This window comes from Notamacropus eugenii, chromosome 1, assembly GCF_028372415.1.
Source record: "Notamacropus eugenii isolate mMacEug1 chromosome 1, mMacEug1.pri_v2, whole genome shotgun sequence".
NCBI lineage: Eukaryota > Metazoa > Chordata > Mammalia > Diprotodontia > Macropodidae > Notamacropus > Notamacropus eugenii.
Window position 1 is genome coordinate 332,876,252 of NC_092872.1, and position 19,519 is coordinate 332,895,770.

General features: G+C 34.0%; 1 protein-coding gene across 3 annotated transcripts in view; it reads right to left on the reverse strand.

Annotated features, from left to right (window-relative positions):
* The window catches only part of MAP4K5 (mitogen-activated protein kinase kinase kinase kinase 5), a 164,968-nt gene that overhangs the window by 41,480 nt on the left and 103,969 nt on the right, over positions 1–19,519 (reverse strand). For all 3 annotated transcript variants that reach the window (XM_072629792.1, XM_072629794.1, XM_072629793.1), the window contains 9 exons: positions 15,571–15,652; positions 14,722–14,838; positions 13,148–13,226; positions 12,005–12,063; positions 10,636–10,703; positions 5,192–5,234; positions 1,593–1,737; positions 1,139–1,236; positions 935–976 (listed from right to left, as the gene is read on the reverse strand). In XM_072629792.1, the coding sequence (XP_072485893.1) occupies positions 935–976; positions 1,139–1,236; positions 1,593–1,737; positions 5,192–5,234; positions 10,636–10,703; positions 12,005–12,063; positions 13,148–13,226; positions 14,722–14,838; positions 15,571–15,652 (733 nt within the window). The remainder of the gene's footprint in view (positions 1–934; positions 977–1,138; positions 1,237–1,592; positions 1,738–5,191; positions 5,235–10,635; positions 10,704–12,004; positions 12,064–13,147; positions 13,227–14,721; positions 14,839–15,570; positions 15,653–19,519) is intronic.

Genomic DNA, 19,519 nt, shown 5'->3' on the forward strand with positions numbered 1-19,519 from the left:
GAAGAGGACTAACATTTATTTCATATCAGGCAAAAAGGAAAAGTACTCCTTGACAAATTTGCAAAAGTTCTGTTCACACAAATGGGGGGATTGCATCATTCCAAGGGCAAATTCTTTGTGGACTAGTAAGTGAGACTATGGCCAAAACTATTGGCAAGGTAAAAAAACATCAGTTAGTTGCACCTCAATAGCAGGTGCTCATATGATCAAATACACAAGAATTTCTTCCTTATCACACCCCACTGTCTATTTTCCCATAGGCACAATGGTGGTTAGGTCATCAGACCAAATGACAAAGCCTATTTAAGCCAAAATGAAGTGGAATACTACTAGCATTATTTTAGTTAGTCTTCTGTGATTAAAGAGGTAATCTGCGAACTTAACTTCCATCATTTCTATGAAAATATATACGTTGTTTCAAAATAATAATTTAAAAATAAATCTTTTGGAAAAAACTCTTGGAAAACAGTATTTGACAGTGGAATTCTCTAGGGTTATTTTTCTTTTGGAAGATATAGTTTGACTTATGGATTATGGTAAATAACGGTTAATTAGTAGCATTCATATAGTACTTTAAGGCTTGCAAACCACTTTATGAATATTATCTCATTTAATCCTCACACAGTTCAAAGTAGGTGCTATTTATTATCCCCATTTTACAGATGAGGAAACTGAGGGAAAAGAAGTTAAAGTGCCCAGAGTCACACAATTAGTAAGGATCTGGGGCATCACTTGAATTCAGGTCTTCCTAATTCCAAGTGCTGAACTCCATTCACTATGACATGTAACTACTAAATCCATACAATACTGCATTATAAATAACAGTATTCTATTATTCTCCTTTACATTTACACAATGACTTTCTTCAGTATTGAATAAATATATACTGTTATCAAACAGTTACATGACAATTTCATATTAAAATATTTCTTACCAATACTTTTGGGGTTGGTGGAAGGCCATTGATGGCTGGTTTCTGTGGGGAAAAAAATGTTTAAATAGTCTAATATTTTAAAAGACATAGAAAACTTGATATATTAATTATTAATCAGATATACCTAATTAATAACATCAAATATTCCATTTACATTGCAAATATATTACTTGTTCCAGATCATCAACAACATGGAATACCTACAGGAAAATCTCGCTTGTCCTTTTTCCGTGGCAATTGTGGTGCTTGTCCTAATCCTCCTGCATTTTCACTAATCAGTTTCAAAACACCATCACTGTTTCCTAAAGAGAATCACTGGTGTAAAGGAAATTACTGTATAAACAGATACACACATTCAATATACACATTCTTTTTCTACAATATTATGTGTAACGGGTGACCATTGGTCTGACTATGTTCTTTGTTACCAGACAAAGACACCCAAATCTGGTGCCCTCTTCTAACACACGCCTTGCAAGGCTGCATCATCAGTTTAATAGCTGGCTTAATATGTGAAAACGTTTTGAACAGAAAATGGTTCCATAAAAACTAAACCCAAATGAAAAAAAATGGTTACTTTTTCAACTTTTCTAGTATTTATCCATGTCCCTGTATTTGGCTCTGAGAATTTCAGATCAGCAAACCCTGTTGCTCATACCAAGAGAGGAAGTGTCAATCCCAGGAATACAACTCTGTCTTCTGTGAATCTGTGGAGCTCTGTTCTCTGAACTGGGACAATATTTTATGGTTGATGACTTTTCTTCATCTGGGAAACTGTCCTCAGAATAGTAATTTATCTTTGGCTAAAACAAGAGAAGATAAAACGCTATTTAAATATACTTGGATTAAAAAGGTTTTATTCTATGCCCTCTTCTCCCTCTTCATTTGTCCACTTGGTGATTTTATCAGCTCCTAGGGGTTTAAATATCATCTGTAGGCAGAAGACTCCCAGATCTAAACATATCCATCCTGAGGCTCTCTCCTAAGCTTCTGTCCTTAATTATCAACTGTCTTTTGGACATCTGAAAAGACGTCCTAGAGATGTACAAAATGGAACTTATTATCTTTTCCCCTAAACCCTTCCCTCTTTTAAAATCCTCTATTTCTGTCAAAGACCAATCTGTCAGGCCTTTCCAGTCTTCCAGATACATATACTTGGTACTGTTCTTAACTGCTCATTCTCCCTGCCTCCACATAAATCTTACCATTTCAAGCTTTATGGTATGTTTCACATGTTCCATCTCTTCACGCAGAGAATGACCACCTTAGCTGAAGTTCTCTCAACCTCTTGCTTAGATTACTGCAGTAGCCTCCTAATTGGTCTCCCTGCTTCCATCCACACTACACGACGCTATCTAAGTAATTTCCTTTACACACACATTTTTTTTCCTTTCGAAAATTTTATCTTTTCCAATTACATGTAAAAACAACGTTTAAATATTCTTTTAAATTTTGAGTTCCAAATTCTCTTCCTTCCTTTCACCCTTTCTTGAGAGGGCAAGCAATTTGATATATGTTACACTTGTGCAATCATGTAAAATATATTTCCATATTAGGTTGTGAAAGAAAACAGACAAAAAAATCCCATAAAAAATAAGCAAAGTGAAAAATAGTACGCTTTGATTTACATTCAGACTCCCATCAGTTATTTCCCTGGAGGTGGACAGCGTTTTTCACCATTAGTCCTTTGAAATTTACACACAAATTTGAGAATTTGACACCCCCCCCCCCCCCCACTCCATCAAGGGTAGTGGCTTCCTACTGTCTTTAGGATAAAATATAAACTCCTCTGTTCAGCCTTTAAAGCCCTAAACAAAATAGCCTCAACCTATCTTTCCCACCTCATTATACATCACTCCCTCTTTCACATTTTGTTAATCAGTCAAATTGGTCTTCTGTTCCTCACTCATAAAATTTTACTTCCTGTTTCTGTGCCTTTGTCCTGGCCACCCCACATGCACAGACCACACACTGTTTTTACCAGAGGGAAGAGTCCTCCTTCTTCCTTTAAGACACTGCTCAAGTACTGTGTTCTGCATAAAGCCTTTCCTGATCCTCTCAACGGTTAGCACCATCACATTTTACTAATACATACTATAAATATATCTATGTATATTTATCCACTCTGTATTTATGTTATATATATTTTCTGTTTCCTCCATTAGAATGCAAGTAGATATCGATTATACTTGTATCTCCAGCATCCAGCACAAGGCCTGGCACAAAGTAGATGCTTAACAAATGCATGTTTATCGTTTGATAGAAATGAAAACAATCAACTATTTGTCACTGAAGTACTCTAGAGGTAAAAGTCACAGAAGGTTTTCTTTCTAATGTCAGGGCCTCACTGAAGAATCAACCAACAAACATTTGCTAAGCCCCTACTGTGTGCCAGGCATTGTGTCAGACATTAGAGAATCAAAGACACAAGTAAAAAGTCTCTGACTTCAAGGAGTTTCCAGCCTGACCAGGGAAGATAACATGAGGAGGGAATACATTACAGGGAGGTGGACATCCAGTACAAAGATCTGTGTTGAAAAATGGAGGGATGTGTGTGGAGAACAGCAAGAGATCAGTTTGTTTAGATTTTGGTGTCTATGGAGGAGGAATAAGATGAGAAAGGTAGTTTGAGGTCAAGTTGTGAAGAGTTTTATATTCCATCCTGGAAGAAAAGTAGAAACATAGATACTAACTCAGTAAGGGAGTGACATGGTTAGAACTGCATGTTAGGAAAATCAATTTGGCCATTGTGTAAAAAGATGGACTAGAGAGAAGAGAGACTTTTAGAAAGGGAAACCAATTAAGAGGATGGTGAAACAGTCCCTAGTTAAGACATAACAAGGACCTAAATTAGAGTGGTTTCTGTGTAAGTGCAGAGAAGTGGTCACATAAGACAGTTGAGGAGATAGAAAGGACTGACTGGATATGCAAGTTGACTAAAAGTGAGGAGAGAAGGATAAGACTCAGAATGTGAACCTGGGTGCCTGGAAGGATGGTGATTTCCTTAATTTCCTTCCAGTAATTTCAAAAGATGGGACGATTTGGGAAGATTAGTGTATATAATGAGTTCTATTTGAAATGCCTATGAGAAATCCAGTTCAAAATGGGTACTTAGTAATGTGGGACATGAGCCCAGAAGACTAATATACAATAAGACTAATATAATACTAAGACTAGATATATAGTTCTGAAAGTCACCTTAATAGAGATGATAATGTGTACTAATGAGGTCACAAAAGTGAGAGAATGTTTTTAATTTTCTCATCTGTAAAATTAAGGGAGCTGAATTAAAAGATTTCTGAGGTCTCTTCCCACTCTCAACCTGTGAACCTATGAATTTATAATAAGATATGTCAACGAACAATAATCCATAGGACTTGGTAACATTAGATAACAGAAGTGAGGGAAAGGTAAGAGCCGAAGTTATAAAAAGTTTTGAATTAGGAGCAACAGATTTGGGAAGGAAGAAAAAAACAACTCAGTTTTGGAAATAGTGCAAAAAAAAAACTCAGGTGAATGTCCTATAGAAATTTAAAGACACAGGTCTAGATTTTACACCATAAGTCACATTAAGTTCAAAACAAAGATATTCCCTGAAGGTAGGGATATATCCTAATCCCTTCCCCAATATAAATTAAGGCTAGATTTTCCTTAAAAGGTACTGAAAAGACTGTCACCCTATCTCACCAAGGCTAGAAATGCCATAGCCACACACAGTCTCAAGTCCACTGATAAAAAGCATAAAAGCTTTGACATGCTCCATTTTTGACTAGGACTGGTTCACCCCTCCTTAGTTAATCTGGTGGTCCCCTACTCCTGATGTATGTGTGTGCGTTGGGAGGGGTGTTTAACATACCAGGGGTGCTGGACTTAGTGCAATCACCCAATAGGCTTTAGCCCTACTGTAGTGGCTCAGAGTTCCCAAGAAGAAGCAATCCTCCAGCCTCAGAGTTCACCAACCTCAGCCTCCCATAGTAATAGGGATTGTAAGTATCCACACCACCAGATCTTACCTATATTCTACAGTATATTTTTATAACATTATATTTGGGAAGTGACAATCGTTGACTCAACAACTCACCAGAGATTTTTCTCACTCTCATGGAATTCATAGAAGATACATACTGGGTAACTTGCATAGCTTTTTTTTTTTTAATTAGAAGAAAGCTTTCAGTTGAAGTTCAGTTTTTTTGTATTTTGTCAAAATTCAATTATTTACAAAATATTTTTAAACTTCATAATAATTTTGCAACTTACCTTGGGAGGTAGTGGTGGTGGTACTGCATGCTTTAAAGTTGACCTAACACAAGGAGAATAGGATTTTTTAGAAAAACATAAATTTAGGGAACATAAAATATTATCTTCTATAAATCAGGAAACCATTAGATCTGGTAAAAAATTCTAAGTGAATATAAAGAAATTGGATTCTCTTTGGAAGATCTATAGAACAAAAAGTAAAGCCTACACATACACAAAGAAAAAAAATCTTTTAGGAAATACTGTAATGTCAGCATAGTTTGAAATATATTTAAAACATGACTACAAAGAAATGAGACATTTCAAAGGTTGCAAAGAAAACTGTCTCCTTACCACAGGACTCTGAATATAACATCATTTATATAATATGTTGTGGTTTACAAAGCAATTTCCTTAACCATTTGAAGTGTAGAACACCATTCCTATGTTACAAGGGAAGAAACTGAAAGATTAGGGGTTAAGTGATCTACCAGTGGTCATACAAATACCAGAATTAGATCTTTGAGAGTTCTTTTTTAAAAAATGTTATAGTTACTATATAAATTGTATACTTCACTTCACTCTTTGCTCATATTCATACAAGATTTCTGCCTTCTGAAATTTCTTGGCCTAATAATATTCCATTGCATTCATAATTGATTTAACTATCTCAGCAATGAAGGATGAACACATACTATCAGTTTTAGAACTCTTGCCTGGGGTTTTGTTTTCCTTTTTTTTAACCACTTAATTATCCCTCTTCTAATTTTAATGACACTGATTTTTTGGTGTGTGCATAAACTTTAAAACCCTTCATAACCTGACCCCTTCCCACTTTTCCAATCTTCTTATACCGTCATCCCTCTCCATTTCCCTTATCTAGGAACACTGGTCTTGCTTTTCCTTGAGCAAGACAATCCAACTCCTGACTGCATTTTCACTGCCTGTTCATCATCCCTAGAATTCCTTCTCTCCTCCTCTCCATCTCATGGCTTTCTCTTCAAGTCCCCGCTAAAATCTTACATTCTACAAAAAAATGTTTCCTGGGCCTATGCTAGTTTACTTTAGCAATTTCCATGTTGTTTTTCACGTCATACTGTGAACTCTGAGAGAGGAAGGCCTATTTGTGCCTTTCTCTTTAACACCAGCACTTTATCTTGTGCCTAGGCTTACTGACTTGTTGACTTTATAGACTGAGGCCATGTACACGTTTGGAGTTTAATATGGCATATGGTGTGAAAATGTTGGTCTGAACTTGATTCCCGTCCAGTTTCCCCACCACTTTTTGTCAAATAGTGAGCACCTGGGATCTCTGGGTTTATCAAATACTGTGCTATCATACTCATTTGCTTCTGTACCTTGTATATCTAATCTGTTCCACTAACTGACTTTTTTCCCGTATTCCTCTTGAACTTTTGCATCTAGCTGAATCCTTTGGCTAGTCTGACCCATATGGCATGGAATAAGTAAACTGAGGCAATATTGCCATTTTTATTATATTGGTGTAGTCTATTTGTTATATTGGTATAGTCTAACTATAGTCTAACAATAATATTGGTGGAGTCTAACCAAAAGTGAATATTTAAACATATTTTTAATTCTAAAATAAAGCTTCCAGCTAGCTGGCACAATAGATAGGGTCCTGGGCCTAGAGAAGACCTGAATTCAAGTTGGGCTTCAAACATGTAATCCTGGGCAAGTCATTTAACCACTATTTACCTTAGTAGATATAAAATGGAAATAATACTTGTAAAGCACCTGCCACATAATAGGCACTTAATTCTTATTCCCTCTCTTTTCCCCACTTCTAAACAATGTTTTTGTAATTTTTAAATTTGTAAAATTTGTAAAAAATGTTCTTGTGTGAGTCTTGGCTAGTGGACTCCTAGAATACTTTATACATTCTATAGTTAGGTGGTACACCGCAAGACCTGAATTCCAGACACTTACTGTGTCACCCTGGGCAAGTCACTTAGCCTCTGCCTGCCTCGGTTTCCTCCTCTGTAAAATGGGGATAAAAACAGCACTTACATCCAAGGACTGCTATAACAATGATGTAATATGTACACAGCACTTTGTAAATCTTAAAGCACTAAATAAATGCTACTATTACTTCTTCTTGCTGGTTTTATTGATAATATATAGCAAGAATGATTATTCTGTAGGCTTATTTTTTATCCTGATACTTTGCTTGTTATTGTTTCAATATATTTAGCTGACCCAACAGGATTCTGAAAGTAGACCTTTATATCATTTGCAAAAAACAATCATTCTGTTTACTCTTTCCCTATACTTATTCTTTTGATTTCTTTTTCTTCTCCTATTGCTAAAGCTAAGATTTCTAGCACAGTGTCAAATAACAGTGGAATGAATACGTAGCCTTACTTTACCCCTGATCTTTTCTGGAATGGCCTGTAGTTTATCTCCATTACATATAATGCTAACTCTTGGTTTATAATAGACAAGATTTGCCATACTTCTAAAAGTACACATATTTCTATGCTTTTTAGTTGCTGTTGTTTTGTTTTAATTGAAATGAGTATTATATTTTATCAAAACCACTTCAGTATCTTTGCCAAAAAAAAAAAACCAACCAAGAACAAAAAAACACAACTGAGGTCATGAAGAGTAGGACACGGACTCAATAACAACAAATGTTTTTTGGTATCTGTTGATATAATGATGTGCTTTTGATTACTCTTTTAATAACATGGTCTACTATGATTGCTTATCTTAATACTGAACCAACCTTGATTCCTACTATACATCCTACCTGGTCACAACGCACAACATTTTTTATATGCTGCTGAAGTCTTTTTATTAACATTTGATTTAAATGTTTGCATCTATATTAGAAATACTGATCATACTTTCTCTCTGTTGTCTCTCCCTGGCTTAGGTATTAAGACATTTATATCACAGAATTAACTTGGTGAGATGCCTTCTTTTTCTGCATGTGATACTGGAATTAATTGTTCTTTGAAGGTCGGATAGAATACAATTGTAAACCTATCTAATCCTGGCACTTCCCCTTCTCAAAGAGTTATTACTTTATGGCTTGTTTTATTTTTCTGAGACTGAACTACTTCAATCCTCTGTTTCTTGTTCTGTTAATCTTGGTTTTTTATATTTTTGTCAATACACGTCTATTTCACTTATATTGACAGTTGTGTGGTCATAAAACTGGGCAAAACAGTTTCTAATAATTTCCCTTTTTCCCTTATTTGTTAGGATTTCTCTTTTTTCATTTTTGATAATGGCAATTTGTCTTATTAAAAAAAACCAGACTATTTAATGGCTTCTCTTTTATTAGTTAAAAAAACAGCTCTAACTTGAATTTCTATTTTTATGTTTAGCTGACTTTTTAAAATTTGTTGGTTTACTTGATTTTTTAAAAAGTTTGTATTCCTAATTCATTGCTGTTCTTTTGGGGAAAAAAACATACATTTTCCTCTCAGGACTTTTTGGATGCACCTCAAAAGTTATGGCATGTTATATCACTTTCTCTTATTTCTTCTGATGAAGTAATGTTTCCAAGATTTACTCTTTGACATAACAATTGTTTAGGATTAAAAGGACCTTTAAAATGACCTATAATGAATATAATTTTTGTTGCACTGTGAAGCAAAGGATATATTTGATATGCTTGCATATTTCCACATAATATGTAAGGTTTTTGTGCCCTTACATGTGGTCAGTTTTTGTGAAGTTGCCATGCACAGATCAGAAATACATACATTATTTTTGTGATCCCATTCAGTAAGCTGACAGTATATTGTAACCGTTCTAAAACTCTGCTCAGGTCCTATGTTCTTTCTTATTTATCTTTTTGGTTATAATATAAACAACAACTCTGTTTATCCCCATTTACATTAAGGAAATGGAGTCAAACAAAGGTTAAGTGACTTGCCCAGGGTTGTGCCCAGTCACTGTCTGATGCCAGATTTGAAATCAGGTGTTCCTTACTCAGATCCAGTCTTCTATCCAGTGTGCCATCAGCTCTCCAGATTCTGCTTTCTAATACATTTTGTCATCCTTTTCTGTTTGGTGGGTGAAGTCCATCACATTCATGTTGTGGTTATAATGACTGAGTATTTCCCTCCCTTCTAACCTCCTATCTGCTTATACCTTTTCTTCCCTTTGTACTCAGTCATGTACAACAAAAAAGAGTTCAGTATGCATTTTTATATTTCATGAAATCTGTTCTGATATGCTGCTTCTCTTTTCCCCTTGATGACAATTTCTCATCTTTTCTTCCTTTCCTTTTATTTCCCTACTCGTGATCCACCCTCTAGACCTGGAGTTTGTTTTACTTACAATATCTTCTTGAATTTACCCCTCTTAACTCCCACATCATTCTTACGTCCCTGTTCCCATCTGATGCTGAGTTTTATTCATTTTTACACTAAATTCTTTGTATATGCTTATCTTCAGTCTTCCTTTCTCTGGTTCTAATTAAAGTAATGTTCATATATGCAGCTTGCGTAACCCATCTCTTCCTCTATATTGGGCCTGCCAAAGGAATTCCTCTACATACAAAGGAGGTTTTCCTCCACATTTTTCACAGGCCACTCAAAATTCTCTGGCCTGCCACTGGTGGCCCAAGTTTCACAAGTGGCCTGTGGGCTGCAGATTGTATAGGCTTGCTCTATGTCACGTAGTCTTTTCTTGCACTTGGAATATAATAATCAGTTCAAATCCCCTTACTAATTTTTCTTCTCCAGAATAGTTCTTTTTCCCTTCTTTTTTTCTTATTGTTAAAATATAACAAAATTGTCTTAATGATTCTTGAAGACATTTAAAGTTCTGAGGTGACACATTTCTTTTCTCCCTATTAGAATGTAAATACTTCATCTTTTCTACCATATTATGCTGCTGTGTCAGTAACACTACATACAATAATTACTTGAAATGTTAATGACATTAACTAATTGTTAGTAAATGAAAAATACTAACCCACCTACTATATTATGCAAAAGCTACTTTCCAAAAATAAAATAAAAACATCAAAATATACCCAGGTATATAACTATGAAAGGGAAGCTAGGTGGCATGATGAATAGAGTGCCAGACCTGGAGGCAGGAAGATTGATCTTCCTGAGTTCAAATCCAGCCTAAGACACTTAGTAGTTTAACCTGGGGCTTAACCTGGTTTGCCTCAGTTTCCTCATCTGTAAAATGGCCAGTAAAAGGAAATGGAAAACCACTCCAGTATCTATTGCAAGAAAACCCTACACAGGGTCATGAAGAGCTGGCTATGACTGAAAAACAACACATAACTATGATAAGAAAACATAATCTTCTTTCAGTATTCAATCTGCAGTGCTATTCAGGCACAATTTTGCATTAACTACCTTCTCACTCGAAAGAATATAGGTGAATAACACGTAAGGTTTGTAAAAGGCCCCTTTTCTAAAGGGCTCACTTATATAGAAAAAAATTATCTAACATTATTAAGCCATTACCTGCTGGTGTTTGCACTATCTACAAAAGGATTCCACTGTAAGGAAAAGTCTGTGTCACCTGACACTACCTAAGGAAATAAGAAAACAAGATTTAACGTTGTACACTGAATACAAGATGAATTACTGCATGATTCAGGAAAAACAGTATTTCCATTCATTCAATCAGCCCATCAATATGCACTTGGTGAATATCTATTATGTGACAGGGACTCTGCTAGGTACAGGAGATACAAATTAAACAATGAAATAATCTTTACTTCATAAAGGGTCCTGGTATCATAATGAAGAAACAACAAAAAAGCATATATATATATAACTACATAACTAAATATATATAAAAAGAATAAATATAAATACATACAACTTAGTTAAATAAAATGTAGTTAGAGAAGAGAGGGCACTAGCAAGTTGGAGTTGAGGAAAGAGGGTATTTGAGCTGTGTTCTTGAAAGAAGAGAAAGATTTTTGGGAGGTAGAGGTGAAAATGGAATACATTCAAGGCTTGAGGAAAGGTCAGTGAAAATGTAGAGACGGGACTTGTGTTGTATATCAGAATAGAAAGCACCAGTTTAGCTGAAATGCAGAGAGTAGTAGAGGTAGTGGAACTAATGAAAAATAGAGTTGGAAAAAAAAGTGGGGCAAATTTCCAAGTCCAAAAGGAATGAGATCAAGAACAACAGTCCAATAAGATAAACTGAAAATCAAAATGTTATGGTATAACTAAATAAAAGCCAATAACGTGAAAAATGTGTCAGTTATTTTTTAAAGGATAAAGAAAAACCATAACTAAACAAGATTTCTAATTTTAAAATAGAGAAGGTAGGAGTAAGAATTGACAAGGACAGAAAAACAGACTTTCTCAAGCCCAGAGCTATAAGTGAGATATTTTGCAAAAAATATATACCTATACCTATCTATTTATAGCTATGTCTATCTATCTATCTATCTATATATCTCAAAGATAGAACAGTTGAAGCTTTTCCTTTCAAATTGGGAATATTTTAACTGCATAAAATAAAGGTGAAAAACCTATCAATAAATTGAAGAATACATTAAACAGCTGGAAGGCATAACAGGAAAGGAAAATAAGCCCTAACATTGAGAAGATGGTAATCAATTACCCAGAGAGACCTCGGATATACAAGTCTAACAAGTTAAGCAAATATTTTCATTTGGAAAGAAAACAAATCACTTTTTTAAAATGTGCTATCAAAATCCATACCTGAAGGGAAAACTCATGCACAACACTTTTCAAGCATTCCAAATCAAAATTTTCAGTGTTATAATTTTTCATGTGTGATATCAAATGATTAACATGAAATACATATTTTTTTAAAAATGAAAACAAAGCAGAAAAATTAAGACTCTACCATTTCATCACGTGCTTCTGTTTCTTTTCTTAAAGGAGGTTCAAACTGTAGTTTGTCAACTGCAAAAGACACGTGTAACAGATAATTCTATTTCAAATGTTCACACACTCAGATTTTGATAAAAGTTACAATCATTAATTTGCCATGCCGCTTACATACATATAATCTCAAATCAATAAGCATTCATTAAGCTCTTCCTATGTGTTAAGAACTGTACTGAGCACAGTGGAAACAAAAGAAAGGCCCTTAAAAATAGCCCATGACTCTAAGGAGCTCAGATTCTAATGGGGGAGACAACATGCAAATAGCCTAAGAAAAGAGACGTGTGTGTGTGTGTGCGCATTATATGTGTATTCAGACACATATAAATAAAAGTTGAAATTTTACAGTACTATGTACACTCATTAAATGAGTTTTTATCACCTGGGCCCATTAATTATACTATTAAGCCTATATATATACACTATAAACAGAATCAGGTCTTATGTCTTTAAGTGTTAATCAACTAAATTTCTACATAGCATACTTATTTACTTTTATTTGGTAGTTTTAAGAAAATGCAGGTTTAAGAGGATGATGGCTTAATTCAATTTTGAATCTTTTCAAGCCTTATGATTAAATTTAATTGAGGTATACTGACATCAATAAGTCTTATAACCATAAAGTCTATTTGAAAAAGAATTAAAAATAACCACTGAACTAAAGAGAAACAACAAAAATTGAGTCCTTAAAACCTGTGACAATGTCTTATATTTGTATCCTAGCCTTTCAAAAAAAATAACTCTTTTCTATAATCTTTCTCAAAAAATCATGTGAAGATATTTATTAATCTATAACCTATAAATCTGACAACACACCAATAATCTGCAACTAATTTTTTAGAAATAACACTTTGTTTCCAGCATAATTTTTTAACAAAATAATAAAAACATGCCAAATTAAGATAGCAAAGACAAGTCAAATTTTGGTATTATTTTGTCAGAAAATAATTTTGATAATTTATAATTATAAATTTAGCCCTCAAAATTCTTTAAGAAATATAAGAACTTTTAACCACACAACAAATTAAAGATATTTAATATACATTTATTAAATATATATGTTTAATATACTGACAAATTAAAATATATCACAAATACATACAGTTTATCTCTGATGCTGTTCGTTCAGCTCGGACATTCCTGTTTGTAGACCGAATAGTATGACGGACAACTGCATGGGGCTGTAATGTAACACCACAAAATAATTGAGTTTCAACAGCCCTTTTGTAATATAAGTTCTCCAAAAACTTAAAAAACTATGAAAATCAAGTATAAGCTAAATGAAAATTCAAAGAAAAATTATAATGGATACAGGGAATAATTCTGACAATTGTGTGATTAATCAAAGGCTCCCTAAAGAGTAGACAACTTACAATCCTATTTTTAGCATTTCATATCATTTGCTTTTGAAAAAGTCTTGCTCATTAATTCAGACTTCACAAGTGTGATTTAGGAAACATTCTTGACTATTTCTAGTCAGTGAGAAAACATGAAAAAATTTGGTTTGAAAAAACTGCTGCTTTTTTCTACTGAGGTCCAATGACCACTTAAATAAAAAATCACTAAACACTTAATTTTTAAAGAAAGAATTAAAATATAAATTATTAAGACACAATTAAATATAATAAATTTTAAAAGTTAAGTTCTATAATACATAAAGAATGGAAATGAATAGGAAAAGGAAGAAAAAGAATTTTTTTTAAAAAGATGAAAGATATGTAGACTGTGTGGATTTTGGGAATATTGTTACTAAACATTTTAAGTCATGTGTTGCTCTCACAACCATACACTCACACCCACACCTACACATTTATCCTGAAGTCTGGGTGAAAATAAGCTGAGGACTAGATATGCTTCACCCTAATTATTAAAGATAATGTACTTAAAAATCAAACCTGTCTTACTATAATATTTTCCAGAAATGTTAAGCACATTGTTAAGCTGGATTAAATAAAAATGCTTATGAAAATAATGGAATTACAATGGAAATAACTTATCTTGAAGACTAAATATGATATACAATCATTTGTGTTTAAAAAATTTTTCAAAGTGGAGAAACATGAAAGTATCCTTGCTGATTTTCTATCATCAATTTCTTTGAGATGTGTTCTGAGCGCATTTGCCATGGGCAAACACTTACGTTCTCTTGTTGGGTAACTGCAATGTTTATAATCTTAAAAAAAAAATTTAAATGGATAATTTCTTAAATAGATACAACAAAGTAAATACGCTATCAGATTCTCAAGCGAACTGTCGGCTAAGGCTGGAAACTGGAGGCTTGGGAGGTTTGGGCCAGAATAACATGTGGTGTTAATGGATCAAATTGTTTCTGAGGAAAGAGAAAGGCTATAGTGGTAGATAAGCATAGGGACTGCACACTTCATGACCTATGCCTAATCGTAATTTCTTAATGACTTTACCCTTAGTGACTTTAGTAGTGATCCAGATTATAAAACATTAATCTGGGGCCAGAGAACAGTAAAAGGAACAGACTAGAAGAGACAAGATTTGCTATCATCAGCAAATAGACAGGTAGGGAAAGTGCGGATTTTTATAGGCTAATCATTTTTGTGGGCCAAAATTTTTTAACGGCAGTTTAAATTATGTGACGTAGGCTATTAATTATATCTCTATATGTATTGATTCTCCGATATGAGTGTACAAATGTTTCCTTACCTCAAAATCATCATCATCTCCTTCAATATAATGTGAATGGTTGTCTGGATTATTTACTTTGTCCAACAATTCAACTGCTAGTGCCCTTGAGAGACCAGGCTGTCCTACAAAACTATGCTTCATAAAAGAAAAATACATATATATATTCTGAGATTAAAATTTTATATATGTACATCACCTATTAAATTCATTATTTTACTTTTCTCATTAAGGAAATGATATAAAAGCAAACAAATAAGCAGTTACTATGTGACTCAACTTTGAAAAGTACTGAATTATGTATCATTTGTATACAGTTTACTTATAGCAATGAAGTCTATAGTGGATAGACAGAGCTTCTTTTGCAAAAATAATTGGTCCAAATACGAATCAAAGGTAAAAACTTGGCTACAATTAGTACCATATTTTAAGACACTGGCCAATGACCTCATAAATGTTACATACACTGTGTTGGTGGGCAAGAGTCTAAATGGTTCAGTGCAGTCTATTATCTACTACTGAAATATCGACTCAAAGTATGTATCAGTAAAGAGAATTATCTTCACATACAAAAGCCAAAATATTTAAACTATGAAAAAAATTTAAATAAAATTTTATCAAAAATGGTTTTTTGGGTGCCTGTAAATTCTGGCATTGATTTTAATACAGATATCACTGTTTATGCTTATAGACTTGTGCTATTTTATTTTTATATAAGAAAAATATTTGGTTCCTCTTCTAGGAGTAACCATTACAAAAGAAAAACTGAATATTTCAATTCAAAGGAGAAAGTCATTTGTTCTAATGATATTTCAAAATGCTGTTTGTAATTATTATGTATATGTAAATATTATGTAATTAAATACTTACAGTTAGAAGTCTTTCAGCTGTTGGCCTCTTTTTTGGATTTTTGGTTAATGCTATTTTGACAAAACTATGGAATGTTGATGACCTTTAGATTAAAAAAAAGAAGCATGTACAGACGTGTTTCATTACTATTGTTTTTATAATATTAGTGACATGTCTCTGTAAATGTAATTTATAAAGTCTGGTAAGAATATATATTTGAGACCACTGAGCACCATAAGGCTGCAGAATTTACACAAAAGTTCAACTTACGCAACTGAAAACATCTAAGCCGTTATCCTTAAACAAGGATTAGACAATACTGGTGTAACAATGCGATTACTAAGAAGCAAATACCTTGATAAGGAAAAAAGTTGGAAATTAAGAAGGCAAAGCTCTATTTTGTAACAAAAGCACCATTCAGAAACCAGAATTTCCTTCTCATATTGCCTAGTCTGTGAAGGCATAACTATGAGGACACCCCCAGGTAACCCTAGAGGCTACCTGCACCCTACTACACCTTTGGGGAAAAGAAGAAGCAAAAAAGACACGTTGGGACTAAGAGTGATGTGAGCAATGGAAGGGGCTTTCTTGTTACCTTTAGGTTCCTTGGCCTAGAAGAGTGGCAGCAGTGTGATGCAATGGAAACAACACTGGCTTTGGCATCAAAGAACCTGGATTGATTCTGGTGCTGCTGCTTAGTACTGTGTGACCCTAGGAAGTCTCAACTTCTCTGAACATATTTCCTCATTTCTACAATGAGAAGATTAGAGCTGGCAGCGTGCTGCCAGCTCTAAATTCTATGACTATAGGACACTTGAAAGGGTCTGGGATGATAAGGGTGGCATTTTTGCTACTACCATCATACCTCTTAGGAGTTAGGAAAAAGAAGGAGCAATGGCCACTTGAGAGATAGGCAATGACCTTCTCCTATAAACCACCATAAGTGATATCAGGGTACCAAAGTCTTTGATTTTTGAGTGTCAACTGGCCTGAGTACCTTCAAACAGAGGCACTGAAAGATGACAGATACCTAGTGGTTACAGAAGGTTCTTAAGACAATAGTGAGTTGTGAGGAGGGGATGAAGAAATCAACTGTCTATTGTACAAATTCTTCATAGATAAATCCACCTTTTTTGTGAAAACAAAATTCCAATCAAAGTCAACAAAATGAAACTAATGTAGCAAATTTTCTCGAATTGACAACAAATGCAAAGGTAGTGATTATTTAATGGAGTGGACATAAATGAGGTTAAATCTGAATTGACAGGTCTTTGTTTAATCTGTATGACAGAGTGATTTGCTACCTGTCAGCTGGCATAGGCTGCCTGCTTCAATTTGAAAATGAAGTGCATAAATCTGAAATTAAACTTTCTTTGTGTGAAACTTTTAAAAATTACTAATTATAGTAGGTATATTATATTGGTTGCATTTCTCAGTAGTACCACCACCACCATTCAGGTTTCCTATACATTCAAAGGTTCACCCTATTTTAAAACTAGCTTACATATCAAATTTATTCAGATCATAAGAATATTTACTTCCTGAATTAAGGCTTAAATCATTTCCAACTCACGTTGATAGTACATCAAATTATTATTCATATAGCAAATCTACAAACTTCAAGTTTTCTGATTTTTGAAGGATATCTTGAGGTATAACTTAATTTGAACAAGATATTTAACAACTAAACAGTATATACACCCATAGCTGAACTCATCTGTGAATCTCAACATACCATAATACTTGAGTACTTGAGATTCAAAATCATTTACTGCAAAATGGGATGGGTTAAACATTCTTTCCTCAAAAAAAAATTTTATTAAATAAACCACAACAGAATACTTTAAAATAATGGAAAAGCAGCATTTTATTGAAGTTATATTTATGCTGCTTAGTGAATTTAACTGCTTTGTAGAATTATTTCTGTTTTCTTTTTATTCTGAATATACTAGTGTTATGTACTTGTCTCCCTGTAAGAAGTAGGTTCTTTGAGAGGAAGAACTCAAATGTCAAAATGATTTTCTTCAGTGCACGTCTGACCATGTCACCTGTCTCTACTCCATAAACTCCTGTGATTCACTATCACCTCCAGGATCAAAGATAAGTCTTTGTCAAATAAAGCCCTTCATAAAATGCCCTCCCTCTACACATACACCTTTTCAATCTTCTTACACCTCCGAAGTACTCTGTGACACAGTGATACTGGCCTCCTTACTGTTTCTTGAACAATATACTCCATTTCTCAATTTTGGGCCTTTTCATTGGCTATCTCCCATGACTTGAATGCTCTGCCTCCTCATTTCCACCTCCTAGTGTCAAGTCCTCAACTAAAATCCTACTTTTTAGAGAAAGCCTTTCCCGATCCCTCTTAATGCTAGTGCCTTCCCTTTGTTGATTATTTTTAATTTATCCTGTATATAATTGGTTTATAAATGGTTGTTTGCATATTCTCTTCCTATTAGACTGTGAACTTCTTAAGAGCAGGGACCTTTCTTTGTATCTCCAGTGCTTAGCACTGTGTCTGGTATATAGTAGGCAGTTACACTTGCTGATTAGTTCGTAGTATGTGCTTACTTTGAATTCCTTGCTTCAATTCTTTCCTTTGGTTTTGTAAACCATGACCTTTCTCATTCCCCGCCAACAAACCACAAATTATAAAGTCATATAAGATTATTAGGTAGGTTTTTCCCATTACTTAACAAATTTATGACAACACTAAAGCAAATTTTTTTTAAAAACCTATGAAAATGTGCTGGACTTAATAGTCAGGAAGACCTAAGTTCAAATTGTGCCTCGGAAATTTACTAGCTGTGAGATTCTGGACAGGTCACTGAACTTTATCTGCCTCAGTTTGCTCATCTGTAAATAGGGATAACAGTAGCACCTTCCTCCAAGGATTGTTGTGAGGATAAAATGAGATAATATTTGTAAAGCCCTTTGCAAGCCTAAGTGCTATATAATTGCTAGCTATTATCATGGTGATGATGTACAGATATCTTATTAAACAGCCATTCCTGATCAAAGTTAGGGAAGAGTGAGGCTACATATCGAAAAGTATTTGAAATTTTTAAAAATTAAAGGAAAATTCAATTACTAAATTTTTTCATTTCTGTAATACTTTGAAAGTGATTATCTTTTTTGTGATGGATACCTATACAACTGGTTTGAAAAGGAAATTCACTGAAGCAGCTGAAAACTAGTCTAAACAAAAACAATAATTATAATTTAAGTAGTAGAAATACTGAAAAACAAAGTTTTTTTAACCCAAACTCTAAAAAATAAGGATCTATTATATCCTATCATTCAGCTCCTCAAATATCTTTAAGTACTGTTATTAATGAGAAAGAAAACTAGTGTTTGCTTTGTAACTGTAGGTAGCATGCAACCCAACAAACTGAATCTGTATTTTGGAAGTGGACATGCAAGATGCCAAGCTGAGAATTTTTCTAAAAAGAATAAAGTGCCTGTAATAAGTCAACCTTTTAAAAAGTTATATCATAGCACTATGATGCCTGTAACCCCCAAAAATATATATATTGTAAAAGGACCTATATGTACAAAAATATTTATAGTGCCTCTTCTAGTGGTAGCAAAAAATTAGAGATTGAGGGAATGCTCATCAACTGGAGAATGGCTGAATAAGTTGTGGTATATGACTGTGATGGAACACTATTGTGATGAAAAATGATGGGTAGGATGCTTTCAGAAAAACCTAGAAAGTCTTACATGAACTGATGCAAAATGAAGTGAGCAGAACCAGGAGGACAGTGTACACAGTAACAGCAATACTGCCAAACTGTGAACGACTTAGCTATTCCAGCCACAAAATGATCCAAGACAATTCCAAAGGACTCATGATGAAAAACGCTATCCACGTCCAGAGAATAAATTGAAGGAATCAGAATGTGGATTGAAGCATACTTTCTTTAAAACTTTTTTATTTGAGGGGGGGAGGCTTTTTTGGTCTGTC